The sequence below is a fragment of the Acomys russatus genome, chromosome 5, assembly GCF_903995435.1.
Source record: "Acomys russatus chromosome 5, mAcoRus1.1, whole genome shotgun sequence".
NCBI classification, from domain to species: domain Eukaryota; kingdom Metazoa; phylum Chordata; class Mammalia; order Rodentia; family Muridae; genus Acomys; species Acomys russatus.
Window position 1 is genome coordinate 21,879,813 of NC_067141.1, and position 16,122 is coordinate 21,895,934.

At 48.4% G+C, this 16,122-nt stretch overlaps 1 protein-coding gene across 2 annotated transcripts in view; it reads left to right on the forward strand.

Annotated features, from left to right (window-relative positions):
• The first annotated feature begins 6,456 nt into the window (after window positions 1–6,456).
• Ap2a2 (adaptor related protein complex 2 subunit alpha 2) overlaps window positions 6,457–16,122 on the forward strand; it is a 71,693-nt gene continuing 62,027 nt past the window's right edge. For both annotated transcript variants that reach the window (XM_051145667.1, XM_051145668.1), the window contains exon 1: window positions 6,457–6,659. In XM_051145667.1, coding sequence (XP_051001624.1) covers window positions 6,593–6,659 — 67 coding nt within the window. In that variant the 5' untranslated portion in view covers window positions 6,457–6,592. The remainder of the gene's footprint in view (window positions 6,660–16,122) is intronic.

Consider the following 16,122-nt stretch of genomic DNA (forward strand, 5'->3'; position numbering starts at 1 on the left):
CTGCCCAAACTGGATGTGTTTATGCCTTTCCATTGTGTTAGATATATCCCCCCCAAGACAGAGTTTCTCTGTATATCCTTAGCTGTCCTGGACTCACTTTGTAGACCAGGCTGACCTTGAACTCACAGCGATCCACCTGCCTCTGCCTCCCGAGTGCTGGGATTCCAGGCATGGGCCACCACACCCTGGCTCTCCTTGTCGTTTCTGACGACCACAGGTAATTATCTAATTGCAGAGATAGCCACTGGGTCTGAGGACTTCTACTTCCCAGGCCCTCTTCAAGAACAACAAGTGCTCTTAACTACTGGACCGTCCCTCTAGTCCCTACAGTTTCTTTCATACCAATCTTTTATTTTTAGCAACAGGGTATCGCACAGCCCAGGCTGTGTTTGAACTTGCCAAGGAGAATATGACTTTAAACTTCCTGATCCTCCTGTCTCCATTTTTCCAGTGCTCTTCATATAGGTAAGCACCATCATGCCCAGCTTTATGTATCAAAGCCAGGGCTTCGGCATGTTAGGCAAATATCTACCAACTGAGCTTTATCTCCAGTGGGTTTTTGTTGTTGCTTGTTTGTTTGTTTCAGTATTTATTACTAGTATTAACTTTCAGATCACATATTACATATCACAGAGCAACACACACACACACACACAAACGAACTCGTGTGTGTGTGTGTGTGTGTGTGTGTGTGTGTGTGTGTGTGTGTGTGTCTTTCCACAATGTCAGAATGTAGGTCACAGAATCTAGGCTAATAGAGTTAAAGGGAGTGCTCAGGCGTGGTGGTACACACCTTTATTTATTTATTTATTTATTTATTTTGGTTTTTCGAGACAGGGTTTCTCTGTTTATCCTTGGCTGTCCTGGACTCCCTTTGTAGACCAGGCTGGCCTTGAACTCACAGAGATCCGCCTGTCTCTGCCTCCCGAATGCTGGGACTAAAGGCGTGAGCCACCACGCCCAGCCTGGTAAACACCTTTAATCTTAGCACTTGGGAGGCAGAGGCAGGCGCATCGTTGTGAGTTCAAGGCCTGCCTGGTCTACAAGGCTAACACAGAAAGATCATCTCAAAACCACGCCCCACTGCCCCCCAAAAAACAGAGTTAAAGGGAGCTGGATGTGGTGGCATTTGGGAAGTAAAGGCAGGAAAATTAGGAGTTGAAGCTCATTCTTGGCCCCATAGTGAGTTTGAGGCCTGCCTGGACTACAGGAGAAGGTCTTAAAACAAAATAAAACAAAGTAGGGCTGGAGAGATGGCTCAGCGGTTGAGAGCGCTGACTGTTTTTGCAGAGGTCATGAGTTCAATTCCCAGCAACCACATGGTGGCTCACAACCATCTATAATATGATCTGATGGCCTCCTCTGGCCTACAGATGTACATGCAGGCAGAACTCTGTATACATAATAATAAATAAATAAATCTTTAAAAAAAACTAACTAAACCAAAACAACAACAAACACCCCCTCCCTCATCCCAAAACTGAAAACAGGAGCAAAACCAAACATACATTAAAGAAATAAGGGAGTTGGAGACTTGGCCCAGTGGTTAAAAGAACTGGTTGCTGGCCGGGCGTGGTGGAGCACGCCTTTAATCCCAGCACTCAGGAGGCAGAGGCTGATGGATCAATGTGAGATTGAGGCCAGCCTGGTCTATAAAGTGAGTCCAGGACAGCCAAGGCTACACAGAGAAACCCTGGGATTAAAGGCTTGTGCCACCACTACAGGCTAAGGGCATTTTCTTAATTAGTGATTGATATAGGAAGGCCCAGCACATTGTGGGTGGGGGCACCTCTGGCACTGGGCTGGTGGTGCTAGGTTCTATAAGAAAGCAGGTTGACATGAGTTTAGTGTTGCTTCCTTTACTCCAAGCACTCAGGAGGCAGAGACTGGTAGATCTCTAAGTTCAAGGCCAGGTTTGATTTTCCTGCCTTCCCCAAATCGCTGTTTTTGGCCATGGTGTTCCATTGCAGCAAGAGTAGCCCTATGGAAGGTTTCTATTATTTACCACTTTACAGAGGTGAAGAGGCCTCTATATTCAAAGAAGCCTTACTGAAGACAGAGGCAAACGCTTCTATGCATGCAGTTAGATAGGAAATGAACAAACCCAAAGGGAGAGCTGCTGGCCATGTGCACGGCCATGGAGGTAAAGAGTAGGCCTGGGTCCAGATGGAAAGATGACTCCAGAAGGACTGATGGACAGACTGAAGTTGGAGTGGACAGTGACAAGTAGATATCATGCTAAGCCAAAGCCCCAAGGGACAATAAGGATTTTTTTTTTTTTTTTTTTTTTTTTTTTGCTTATCCATCCCTTGAGGCACATTCTGCATGGGATGGTCAGGTGACAGTTTATTGGCTCATATCTCTAGCACCACTACTACTGTGATAGTGTTAGGTGTCTTTTCTTTTAAGCGATCCAGGGTAAGGAATTGCATCCTTTTTGGTCTGGTGAATTCAATACATTCAAAAGCCTTGGCATGCTGGCCAGGGGCAGGGGCAGGGGCAGGCAGATCTCTTAGATTAAGGGTAGTCTGTTTTACAGAGCAAGGTCCAGGACAGCCAGGGCTACACAGAGAAACCATGCTTTGAAAAAACAAACAAACAACAAACAAAGAAACCAACAAAAAAGACCTGCCTGGGCCAGGCGTGGTGGCGCACGCCTTTAAGCCCAGCACTCGGGAGGCAGAGGCAGGCAGATCGCTGTGAGTTCGAGGCCAGCCTGGTCTACAAAGAGAGTCCAGGACAGTCAAGGCTACACAGAGAAACCCTGTCTCGAAAAACCAAAAAAAAAAAAAAAAAAAAAAAAGACCTGCCTGGCTTTTCTACACCCCTCCTCCCAGGCTCCCAGGCAAGGTTTCTCTGTGTAGCCCTGGACCAAACTAGTCTCCAACCAAGAGATTCACCTACCTCTGCTTCCTGAGTGTTGGGATTAAAGGTATACAATGCCACCAACCAGCAAGACTTGGCTTTTCTGAGACCGTTTTATTGCTCTCATGTGTCCCAGTGTTCCAACGTACTTCAGCAAGCTCATAGGTGGTGACCTTGCAACTTGTTAGGAATGTCATTATCAGGCTGTGCCTCATGGGTGGTGCTGGAAAGGTGGTGGTGCCCCTGTGCATGAACGAGATACAGAGTCTCCCTGCCTCGGTATCTGCATTCAGAATAGCGCCAAACGCCGCTTGTAAAATGGAGTCACCCAAGGCAAGACTCAGCCTCAAAGCCATGGCTCCACATAATATGTAGTAACTTAGAACAGGGCACGGCCTCATCTCTACATGAAGTGAGTACCTTGCCTCTAAACTACAGCATCAGCTATTAAAAAGACTCTTTTCAAGGCCACTGTCATCTACATAGCAAGTTTGAGGCCAGCCTGAGTCCCACGAGACCCTGTCTACACCAAAACTAATTTTGAGACAGTCTCATTAACTTGCCTGTCTGGTCTTATACCTCCAATCCTCTTTCCTTAGCATCCTAAGTAGCTGGGATTACAAGGTATGAACCACCATGCTTAATGACGTTTGTTTTATTTCTCTGTTGTCATGGAGAATCATGTGCATGGTGCCTTGTTCCACCACTAACCACTTCAGAGGTTTTGAATGCCTCCATGTCTGCACATCATTTGAGGCAGGGATTAGCGTGCTTTCAGGACCTAGCCTTCCCTGCCTGAGTCCTTGTCACTTTTCTCTTTTTCAAGATAGGGTTTCTTTGTGTAGCCCTGGCTGTCCTAGAACTAGCTCTGTAGACCAGGCTGACCTTGAATTTATAGAGACCCACCTGCCTCTACCTCCAGAGTGCTGGGATTAAAGGCATGAGCCATCACCATACCTGGATCCTTGTCACTTCTTTTCTTTCTTTCTTTTTTTTTTTTTTTTTTTTTTTTGGTTTTTCGAAACAGGGTTTCTTGGTGCAGCCTTGGCTGTCCTGGACTCACTTTGTAGACCAGGCTGGCCTCGAACTCACAGAGATCCACCTGCCTCTGCCTCCCGAGTGCTGGGATTACAGGCATGGGCCACCACGCCTGGCTCTCCTTGTCATTTCTGATGACCACAGGTAATTAATTGCAGAGAAAGCCACTGGGTCTGAGGACTTCTGCTTCCCTGTCCTTCAATATACTTAGGACCTAGCCACACCTATACTAGGCAAAGAACCCCAACATTCTGTAAGGTTCGTTATCTGTAACCTACTGAAGAGACTCTAGAAAGGAAACTGGGCCATTTGCAAACCTGGCAGGTGAGAACAGATACAGGTGAGCACAGAGACAGACAAGGCCAGCCAGTGGCTCAGAAGCTGTCTGTCCGGGATGCTGGGCTCCGCTCCCTATATACCTGCAGCTGGAGCTCGCAGGACCCTTCGGTCCTAGTGGTTACGGAGGAAGACAGGGCTCTCAGTGCCATCTGTCCCTTGGGGGAAACGGTGATGAGGCTGATGTGACAAGTCTCTAGTTTAGACAACTTAAATGGAATTGTCCCCAAGGGCTGACTGTTACCAAAGACAGCCTCTCTGTCAGCCAGTTGTTTGGAAGGGTCATGTGCTCAGGATGAAGGCTTGGATGGGGAAAGTGCTCCGGGGGCTTGTGCATCTGGGAGGGCAAAGGTGCTGGCTGGAGGTGGAGGCTTTCCTAAGGCCACTTGTCAGGCCTGATGTGCCACACTTGTGTGAGACCATATTAGTTACTTTTTTTTTTTAATGTGACAAAAGCAAGTTAAAAAAAGGAAGTTTTTGGCCGGGCATGGTGGCGCACGCCTTTAGTCCCAGCACTTGGGAGGCAGAGGCAGGTGGATAGCTGTGAGTTCGAGGCCAGCCTGGTCTACAAAGTGAGCCCAGGACAGCCAAGGATAACACAGAGGGTCTCTGTCTCAACAACAACAATAAAAATCAAAACAAAACAAAACAAGAAAAGGAGGTTTTGTCGAAGCTCACAGTTGGAAGATATAGTCTCCTGGTGGGAAGTCATGGTTTGTAAGAGCTTAGGCATCTGGTCACATTGTCATTACAGCCAGAAAACAGATGAATGGTGCTGCTCAGTTCCTCTTCTTTTTTATTGATCTCAACCAAGCTAATCTAGAAACTTCTTAACAGGCGTGCCCAGATACTTGTTTTCACGATGATTGTAAATGCCATCAAATTTACAACAAACAATCTTCTGAGGTGATGGCTCAGCAGGTAAAGGTTCTTCCTGGGACTCACAAGATGGATGGCGTCCTCTGAGCTTCACGTTGCATACCCCTCAATAAATACGTTATGATAAAATTACAATAAAATGTATTTTAAAATATTAATAATCACAGATAGGGTGACTGTGGTTAATCTCAGTTAGTGCCATGGAGGAGTCTGAGACCTTTCCTGTCTGGACACAGGCATTAGGGGTTCCTACTGCTGCCTGCCCAGTGCTCCTCATGTAGCTTGTAAGCATCCTTTTCATGGGGCGGACAAGCTGGAGACTAAACACCTCTGCCAAAAGGTGGCTGTGGGAAGTTTATTCCCTGCTGCTGGTCCTTTGTCTCTTAGAATTTCGTCAGGCAAACTCAGTAGCCTTGCCAGAGTTTTGGCTTATTACGTTCTCAGTTTCTTCCACTAGTCCTGGGGCCTTAGTGGGGCGCCTGATTCACAGGAGGGTCCTGACCTCTCCTGGCTCCGCTCCACCCCGACTGTGTAACAGAGAATGAGAAAGGACAAAGTCCTGCCTAGGCCACGATAGCCACCTGTGATGAGGTGCTTCTATTTCAAAGACATCTGGGTTCACAGAAGAGAGCTGGGGAAGGGCCACCCTTCTTTTCATTTCTCGTAGTGTTGGGCCGGGCCGGGTCCTCTGCAAAATGGGGCCATAGGAAGGATCCAACGGGCTCATCTCTCTAGAGAGCAGAAGAAGGGAGCAAAAGCGAAAAGCAAAGGGGCCTGGGTAGGCGCTGAGAGGTTGTACCCCGGACAGCAGCCATCTCAGCAAGGGTGGCTAGTCTGTCTTCAGGCCTCAGTTTCCCCATTTGTAAGGAAAGTGGTGACCTAAGCAGCGTTTCCTTAGGTCCTGGCTTTGAGGCTTGCAAGAGCCTCCAGCTTCACGTCGGTGGCTTGGGGAAATGGGTCAGTCCTACCGCCATGGCTCTGGGGCCGGTTTGCAGGTGCTAGTGCAGGTTCCCAACCCAGTTCATGTGTGACACAGGGCAGTTCCCGCACTGGTGTCAGTGTCCCTGTCTACGTAAAGCCGGGCTAACCCGAGAAAGCCAGATCCGGGGCTACGCAGGTATACATTGGAAAGATTTTTGATAACAGGAGGCGCAGCGCCTGCGCGCTCCGAACGTCTCGGGTTCTCCTGGCGGTGATCCAGCCCCATACCGCGCCACGCCCCCCCCCCCCCCCCCCGCATCCCAGCACCGCGAGAATGCGCACGCCCTCTCTCGCACCGCCCGTCGCCGGGCGCGAGGCTCAGCGTGCGCGCCGGCGCGTGCGTCGTGCGTGCTCGCGCGCGCGACCCAGCGAGCGGCGCTCGGGGGCCCAAGGCGGCTGTGGCTAGGCGGGTCCGCGCTCCTGGGCTCCTCGGCGTGACGGCCGCGCCCGCTTTCTTCCAGCCAGCCGCCGAGACCGCTCCCGGGACGCAAAGATGCCGGCCGTATCCAAGGGCGAGGGGATGCGAGGCCTAGCGGTCTTCATCTCCGACATCCGCAACTGTAAGTGCCAGACGCCGGGCGGGCCTGAGCGGGGGCGCGGCCGGGGGTCCGCAGGTGCGGCCGGGGGCCTGGGGGTTCGGCCCCGACAGGGAGGGGCTTGTGGGTGGGCGCGCGGGTGGGCGCAGGCCTGGGAAGGAGGGCTGCGGGGTGCAGATCGCGCGGTGGGGCGGGGGTCCCGCGTGGGCGCTTAGGGTGCAGAGCGCGCGTCCAGGGTGCACATCTGGCGGGAGTTAGTTGCCTGCTGCGGGGGCCCAGACTTGGGTGTTGGTGTTGGTGTTCCTGGTCCCGACCTCACCGTGGGGTTTGGAATGGTGATTCATGCCAGCGTGCGGGGCAGGGTCCTGGAGATGTAAATCTGGCAGTGGGGTTGAGGTAAGAGCAGAGGTGTTAGGTAGAGATCTCGGGTTGCGGACCCTTGGTGGAGTGGGTACAAGTGTGTATGGGTTTGGACGGCTAGGGACTGTCTGTGGGTGTTAAGACTGAGGTGCGGGGTTTAGGTGTCTTGAAATCTAGGGGTAGCGACGGGAGTGCGGGGCGGGGTGTCTGTGGGGTTTGTGGCACGGTCGAGGGGCTTCCGGCCCAAGACGCCCCTCCCCAGCATGATGTCATCTTGGTCTTTCTAGTAATGGAGCCTTTAACCCAGCCTTTTCCAAAATAGCGTGGATTTTTCTCTTTGGACGGGGATCGGGACACCGTAAGCCTAGGACCCAATTCAGGCGGCGTGTTGGACGATGATTAGATCTCACCCACTGCGATTAAAGTGACTCATTCCCCCAGGGAACCGGCAGCAGTCGGGTGTGGATGCTGGAAGCTGCGCTTGCTTTTCTGCTGAGCAGTTCTGTAGCCAGTGTCCCCTGGGTGGAAAAAAAAAAAAGTCCGCTCAAAGTGAAATGGGTCGGAAGGTTAAAGGTCAGGTAGGGCGGGTGCCCAGGACTTTGGCTTACAGAAACTTCTGAGAGCTATCAGACACCCCCTTACTGGGGAGAAGAAAACCATTTTCCTGTCAGTTGTTTATTTTTATTTTTTTCTTGGTGTCCAGCAAATAGCTGACTCCATGATTTTTGTTACTTTAGAGATTAATATGTGTCCTGAGGAATTTTGATTATTGCTGTCGTCATGTTAAACACTTCATTTTATACTGTATTCTCCAAGACTCAGGTGCAGGACCCCAGCTTGCCTGTCGGGTCTGTAGGACTCTGGAAGAATAGATTTCTGTCCCTCTCTGCTCTGCAAAGATACAGGCATCCTTTGATCAGAGCTTACCAAAAATTTAGACAGTAACATTCATAGTCATGCTGTATTTTTTATTTTCTTTAAATTTTTGTAAAAAAAACCTTAAGTATGTGTGTGTGTGTGTGTGTGTGTCTGTCTGTCTGTCTGTGTAGGCGTATTCACCCATGATGTCTTTGTGGTGGTCAGAGGACAATTGTCTCTCAGAAGTCCCTTTCCCCCTTTCATTTTTAGGGTGGTAGCAAGTATCTTTACACACACTTCCCCCAGCCATCTCCCCAGCTCCATCCTTCTGTTTTCTGAAGAGGATTGTACTATACAGGACATTAAGAGTGAAAGCCAGTTTCTCACCCAACTAGTTACCACTTGTTGGATGGGTGTCCTGTGTTTGATCAGAGGTAGCACATAGTGAGAACTTGGTAAATAACTTATTGGCTGACTGGAGAGCAAGCCTTCCCTCCCTTGGCACAGCTGATCTTTGGGGGATGATTGGCATTTTTGCTGGGGGGACAGTTCTTTGTTTCAGAGGATGTTTGGGAGCACTAGGAGCCTCAGTTGTAACAGTGGTAAATTGTTCCCCAGAGGTGTATGAAATGTGCAAGACCACCCCAGAGGAGCCATTGGAAGAGGGGGTACCTGGTACCTGGGCCTGCCTCTCTGAGGGCCAGGTCTCTGTGTGATCCAGCCGTTGTCTCAGAAGTACCTTCCTGCCTTGCTGTCAGGTCTCTCTCAACACTGTGGCCCTGCTCTCTGGAGCAGTGCCCTCTGTTGTAATGCTGTCTTTTCCAGTGCCAGTGGAGTCTTATGTCCTGCTGTACAGGAAGCGCCGAAGTAAGGGCTCTCTGTGCCTTGCTCTTCACTTCACCCTTTTCGTGCCCCTCAGTGTCTGGCACACAATATGTGCTCTGTGAGTGAGTCAGCTCCAAGCAAGGCACAGAAGTTCTCACTTGGGAGTGGAGAACCAGAGCTGGGTGAACTTGATCCCTAGACCCAGGGGGGTGGGCCCCAGGGGGATCACCGCTTCCCCTTTTCCTGATTTTGTGTTTACTGTTTTCTCATGATGAGAGTGAGGGGTAGCTCCGTGGAGAGGGGGTCCCAGGTCAGCCTCCAAGGCGCTGTGCTGGATCCTGGCTCTGCTACCAGCCCTGTAGCTGGAAGCTGCCATTCAGTGAGCTTTGGTTCTCAAAGGGTTAGTTATAAGCTGAAGTGTCTTCAAAGCCTGCTTCATGTCTGTTTCAGCAGTGTGTGTGTGTGTGTGTGTGTGTGTGTGTGTGTGTGTATTTTAATCTGGCCTTTCTCTCTTTGAAGGCCTGTGTTGAATGAGCACTGAGAGGAAGGGAAGGGTCAAGGGGAGCAAAGGGATGTGTGAGCTGGGAGGCTATGGCTTCAGTTACTAGCTTACTCTTTTAGCACGGTAGCCACCAACCTGCTTCCTGTGGCTTAGATCTGTAGCTTTGCAGCTCAGGTAACAGAAACATTTAGTCTCATAAAAATAACTTGCTCTTTCCTGGTCTGCTTTAGCTAGAGCCTGTGAATTCAGAAAAGTGATTTCAGTGTGTTAGAGTCCTGTAAATTGCTTCTGTTTCTCTTGCCTTTATTTATTTATTTATTTATTTTATGTGTGTATGTGTCTGCTTGTTTATATGTGTATCATGTACATGAGCGAGTTGGGAGAGGTCAGAAGGTCTTGTATTCCCTGAAACAGGACTGAGAGGTGTGCTTGGTGGTTCCTGGGAACAGAACCTGTGTCCTTCCCAAGAGTAGCAAGTGTTCTTAATTGCTGGGCCATCTCAGCTTGTTTCTTTCTTATTTAAATAACGTCTGTCTGTCTGTCTATCTATCTATTTATCTATAATGTCTGTCTGTATGCCACATGTGTGCCTGGTGCCTGTGGAAGCCAGAAGAGGACATCAGATCCCTTGGAACTGGAGTTATAGGTAGTTTTTAGCAGTCATATGGGTGCTAAGAATTGAACCTGTATCCTCTGCAAGAGCAGCCAGCATTCTTCCCCGCCCCCCCTTCTCAAGACAGGGTTTCTCTGTGTAGTCTTGGCTGTCCTGGACTCACTTTGTAGACCAGAGTGACTCCAACTCACAGAGATCCACCAGCCTCTGCTTCCTAAGTGCTGGGATTAAAGGCATGCATCACCACCACTCGGCCCATTTCTCCTTCTTAAGTTGTCATGAAAAACATTTTGGGCTGGTAAGATAGCTCTACTGGTAAGGTACTAACTACGAAACCTGATGACCTGAGCTCCATGCCTGGAACATGGAGGCATGTTAGCTGTGGCACATGCTGATAAAGGGAAATTGAAGGTTTTTTTTTTTTTGTCCAAGTTAAAATAATTTCTTGGGCTGGAGAAATGGCTCAGTGGTGAAGAGCACCTCCTGCTCTTCCAGAGGTCCTGAGTTCAATTCCCAGCAACGACATGGTGGCTCACAACCATCTATAATGTTATCTGATACCCTCTTCTGCAGATAAAGCACTCATACACAATAAATAAATCTCAAAAAATTTTCTTATTTTGAAATAATTATAGATTCATAGGAAGTTGTGAAGAAATTGACAGGAAGGTCTTTGGCATCCTTCACACCACCTTTCCTGATGTGGACATCTTTTGTAATTAGGGTATTTCCAACATGGGAAAACTGACATTAGTACAAACCATTGGGCTAATTAGATATCATTATTTTGATTGTTTATTGATGCTGGGGATTGAACCCAAGTCCTTGAGTATTTCAGCCCCTAGTTGCCAGTAGTTTTACCTGTCCTCATGTGTATCTGAGCTTGTGAGATGCTGTGTGGTTATAGTTGGAGTAGCTTCAGGTGACTTCCGCCTCTGTGAGGGACTGCTCTGTTCTGTTACCATGAAGCTCCCTGGCATTAGCTCATAGCCACACCCACCGCCTCCCACCATGACAACTGCTGCTAATCTGCTCTCCAGCTCTGTAATTTGGTGATCTCAAGGATGTCACACAAATGGAACTGTACAGTATGTGACCTTTGGAAATTGGCTTTTTCACTTAGTGTGGTCCTTGACATACATATAGGCTGTTGTGTTGATGTGTTCCAGGAAACTAAAACCCTTCTGGCCGGGGGCAGTGGTGGCGCACACCTTTAATCTCAGCACTCGGGAGGCTGAGGCAGGCGGATTGCTGTGAGTTCAAGGCCAGCCTGGTCTACAAAGTGAGTCCAGGATGGCCAACATAATTTAGAGAAACCTTGTCTCAAAAAACAAACTAAAAACCCTTCTGAGATTGGGAGTTTGGGATTTTGTTTGCTTTTCCGTAAATGATGTCCACGAAGAAGAACCATATAGAACTTGTCTTCCTCATTAGTGTTTGCACTGCTGAGGGTGCAACCTAGGCCTCACTCGTGCTAGAGTGCTGCCACTGTGAGCCTGGTCTGTTTGTACTGCTACTGAGACGCTACCAATTCCGTATGCTTGGGAAGACCAATTTTCCTCAACTAAGATGGTTTGGCCTGACATGATTTTTCTTCTTAATAATATGCATAAAAGCAATGCATAAAAGCAATGCACAGTCCGTGAAACTCTAGCTTTGAATTTTGGTCTTTTCCTGGGCTGCTTGTGGTATATGATCTTTCCACAGTACTGAGCAGTAACTGTAAATGCAGCATCCCCTCAGTCCCTGGCCACCAGTGTAGACAAGTGTGATTCTGCAGTGCACTGTACTCCTGGGCCTGAGGCTCTGGGTTAAGGGTATTCAGTGCCTTTTCTGCTATAGTATTTTCCCCTTACTGCTGCTTTACTGGGCACAACTTAATCGCAAGCTGAAGAGCATCTTTTTATAACACTGCTGACTGAATGAACATGGCATATTGAGAACTGACTGTACAACAGGAGGACTACAGCAGAAAGACAGAAGGTCCTTGTGAGCTAGTCATACTGCCATGGACAGAAAATTGCAAAAATTCCTATGGTTGTGAGCTATCATGTGGTTGCTGGGAATTGAACTCAGGACCTTTGGAGGAACAGCCAATGTTCTTAACCTCTGAGCCATCTCTCCGACCCCCTGTTTTTGGTTTTTCAAGACATGGTTTCTCTGTGTAGCCTTAGCTATCCTGGACTCACTTTGTAGACCAGCCTGGCCTAGAACTCACAGTGATTCACTTGCTTTTGGCCCCCCCCCCCCCCCCCCCCCGACACCACCCCCAGAGTGCTGGGATTACATGCGTGTGCCACTGCCCTGGGCTGTCTTTTGTTTTTGGTTTTTCCAGAGAGGTTTTCTCTATGTAACTTTGGCTATCCTGGACTAACTTTGTAGACCAGGCTGGCCTCGAACTCACAGCGACCTTTCTGTTTGTTTGTTTTGTTTTTATGTATAGTGTTCTGTCTGCAAGAATACCTGCATGTCAGAAGAGGGCACCAGATCTCATTGTAGATGGCTGTGAGCCACCACATGGTTGCTGGGAATTGAACTTAGGACCTTTGGAAGAGCAGCCAGTGCTGTTAACCTCTGAGCCATCTCTCCAGCCCCTGACTCCATTTATTTTCAAGACAAGATTTCTCTGTAGCCCTGGCTGTCCTGGAACTTACTCTGTAGACCAGGGTGGCCTGGTAACACAGATATCCACCTGCCTCTGCCTCCTGAGTGCTGGTATTAAAGGTGTGTGTCACCACACCCAGTGACTTACTCTATAATTGTGTGTTTGTGTGTATGGTTATGTGCACATGATTGCAGGTGCCCATGGGGCAGCAGATGCTCTGGAGCTGGAATTCAAGGTGGTTGTGAGCTGCTTGATTTGGGTGCTGGGGACTGAACTCAAGTCCTCTGTAAGAGCAGTAAAGTCTTAACTGCTGAGCCATCCTTCTAGCCCTTGTTTTACTTTATCTTTCTTTTTTTTCTTTTTGAGATGGTCTGTCTCTGTCTCTCTCCAGGGTTTCTCTGTATAGCCCTGGCTGTCCTGGACTCACTCTCTAGGACAGGCTGGCCTCGAACTCACAGCGATCCACCTGTGTCTGCCTCCCGAGTGCTGGGATTAATGGCGTGTACCTCCACGCCTAACTCATGCCTAATGCCTAACTTTTTGCTGCCTTTTAAAAAGAACCTTGAGTTAAGTCCGTAAAGTTCACTGCTTCTTTTCCGACTGTCCCATTAGAAGGTGCTGACTTTTTGAGAAGAATGCTTGTTTTGCACATTTTCTTTTGCAATCTTCTGCATAATTCATATTCCTTAGAAACACATTTTGAAAACTTGTGACAGTATGGTGAGGGATGAGGAAGGAAGTCTCTGATACAAGCAGGACTCTACGCTGCACTGTTGGTTGGGCTTCCAGGAAATGCCCATATGATCTTCATAGCACTTTCCCACCCTCTTGTGAATGGTTTCTTTTGTGACAAGTTGGCTGTCCCATTGGTAGCATCTTCCCATACCAGTGCATAGCAGTAATTTGTTTTTCTTTTTCTTTTTTTTTTTCCTTTTTTTTTTTTTTTTGGTTTTTCGAGACAGGGTCTCTCTGTGTAGCCTTGGCCATCCTGGACTCACTTTGTAGACCGGGCTGGCCTCGAACTCACAGCAATCCGCCTGCCTCTGCCTCCCGAGTGCTGGGATTAAAGGCGTGCGCCACCACGCCCGGCCTTATTTTTTTTTTTTTTTTTTTTTTGGTTTTTCGAGACAGGGTTTCTTTGTGTATCCTTGGCCATCCTGGACTCACTTTGTAGATCAGGCTGGCCTCGAACTCACAGCGATCCGCCTGCCTCTGCCTCCCAAGTGCTGGGATTAAAGGCGTGCGCCACCATGCCCGGCTAACAACAGATCTCTTTTTTTTTTTTTTTTTTTTTTTTTTTTTTTGGTTTTTCGAGACAGGGTCTCTCTGTGTAGCCTTGGCCATCCTGGACTCACTTTGTAGACCAGGCTGGCCTCAAACTCACAGCGATTCGCCTGCTTCTGCCTCCCGAGTGCTGGGATTAAAGGCGTGTGCCACCACGCCCGGCTTGTTTTTTCCTTTTTTTTTGGTTTTTGGAGACGGTTTTTCTGTGTAGCCCTGGCTGTCCTGGGCTCACTTTGTAGAGCAGGTTGGCCTTGAACTCACAGAGATCCATCTGCTTCTGCCTCCCACTTGCTGAGACTAAAGGTGTGTGCCACCACACCTGGTCCTACCAGTAATCTTACCTCCCTTCTCTCTGCCCCTCAAGTTGAGACTATTCTGCTATGTATCCGAGGCTTGTCTTGAATTCATGGCATGGAGCTCCCTGCAGCTCCAAAGGCTCTCCAGGTTAGCCTTTGGAGTGTTGGGATTGCAGGTGTAGTACTGTGCTTAGTACCTCTCTTACCTCTGAGAATGATTCTTTCTGCTGCTTTGGCAACTGCTTGCAGCAGGGTTCTTAGAAAGGCTGTCTCTGTGGGATTAAATGGCATTTCCTTGGTTTTTAAAAAGCAGATGAGTCAGACTAGAAAGGCAGATGAACATCTGCTGTAGAAAATGGTTATACATATATATGTATTTTTTTTGTTTTGTTTTTTGAGACAGGGTTTCTCTGTGTAGCCTTGGCTGTTCTGAACTCTCTCTGTAGATCAGGCTGGGCCTTGAACTCACAGAGATCATCCTGTCTCTGCCTCCCAAGTAGTGGGGTTAAAGGCGTGTACCACCACTGCCAAGCTGGTGTTATATATTTTCTTTTAAAATATATTTTATTAATTTATTCATATTACATCTCAATTGTTATCCCATCCCTTGTATCGTCCTATTCCTCCCTCCCTCCCACTCTCCCCTTACTCCCCTCCCCTATGACTGTGACTGAGGGGGACCTCCTCCCCCTGTATATGCTCATAGGATATCAAGTCTCTTCTTGGTAGCCTGCTGTTCTTCCTCTGAGTGCCACTCAGAAGCAGAAAGAGTCAAATGGTATATACTCACGTATATCTGGACACTAGCCCAAGGGGCATGTCCCATGAAAGTCTTCACTCACCAGGAAAGTGGGACAGAGGGAAGGATATACTATATATATTTTTTTAAGAAATAGTTTTATCACCGGGAGTGAAAAAAACAAAACAAAACAAAAGAAACAGTTTTGTTTTATGTGTATGAGTGTATTGTTTGCATGCATGTCTGTGTACTGAATGCATGCTTGGTGCCTGAGGTCACATGTTGGATTCCCTGCAGCTGGAGTTCTGGATGGCTGTGAGTGCTATGTGAGAGCTGGGAATTGCACCCTGGACCTTTGCAAGAAAAGCAAAAATTCATGTTTTTTGTTTTTTGTTTTTTTTTCAAGACAGGGTTTCTCTGTGTAGTGTTGGCTGTTCTAGAACTCGCTCTGTAGACCATCTGGCTTAGAACTCACAGAGATCCGCCTGCCTCTGCCTCCTGAATGCTAGGATTAAAGGTGTGGGCCACCACCACCTGGACGGATATTCTTTTTTTTTTTTTAATTTAATTAATTAATTTATTTATTTATCTATTTTTTATACAGCCTTCTGCCTACATGTGTGCCTGTGCACCAGAAAAGGGCACTAGATCTTACTAGTGGTTGTGAACCACCATGTGGTTGCTGGGAATTGAACTCAGGACCTTTGGAAGAACAGCCAGTACTCTTTTGTTTTGTTTTGTTTTTTTGGTTTTTCGAGACAGGGTTTCCCTGTGTAGCCTTGACTGTCGTGGACTCGCTTTGTAGACCAGGCTGGCCTTGAATTCACAGTGATCCACATGCCTCTGCCTCCCCAGTGCTGGGATTAAAAGCGTGTGCCACCACCGCCCGGCCTCAGCCAGTACTCTTAACCTCTGAGCCATCTTTCCGGCCCTGGATGAATATTCTTAACCATTGGACCATCTTCTCGTTCCTGCAAATGGTATTTTGCAGAGCTTACACTATTATGAGAAGAGTTGAAATATATGGTCTGAACTCCTGAGCAGAAGGGGCTGTGCTCTGGTGGATCTCACCTGTGGCTGATTCTTCTCTCTCTCTCTCTCTCTCTCTCTCTCTCTCTCTCTCTCTCTCTCTCTCTCTCTCTCTTTCTTTCTTTCTTTCTGCTTTTCAAGACAGGTGTCTCTGTGTAGCTGTGACTGTCCTGGACCCACTTTGTAGACCAGCTTAGCTTCAAACTCAGAGGTCTACCTGCTTCTGCCTCTCTGAGTGCTGGGATCACAGGCGTGCGCCTCTGTGCCTGCTTCTGTGGCTGCCTCTGTGCCTGCCTCTCTGCTTGCCTCTGTGGCTGCCTCTGTGCCTGCCTCTCTGCTTGCCTCTGTGCCTGCTTCTGTGCCTGCCTCTGTGCCT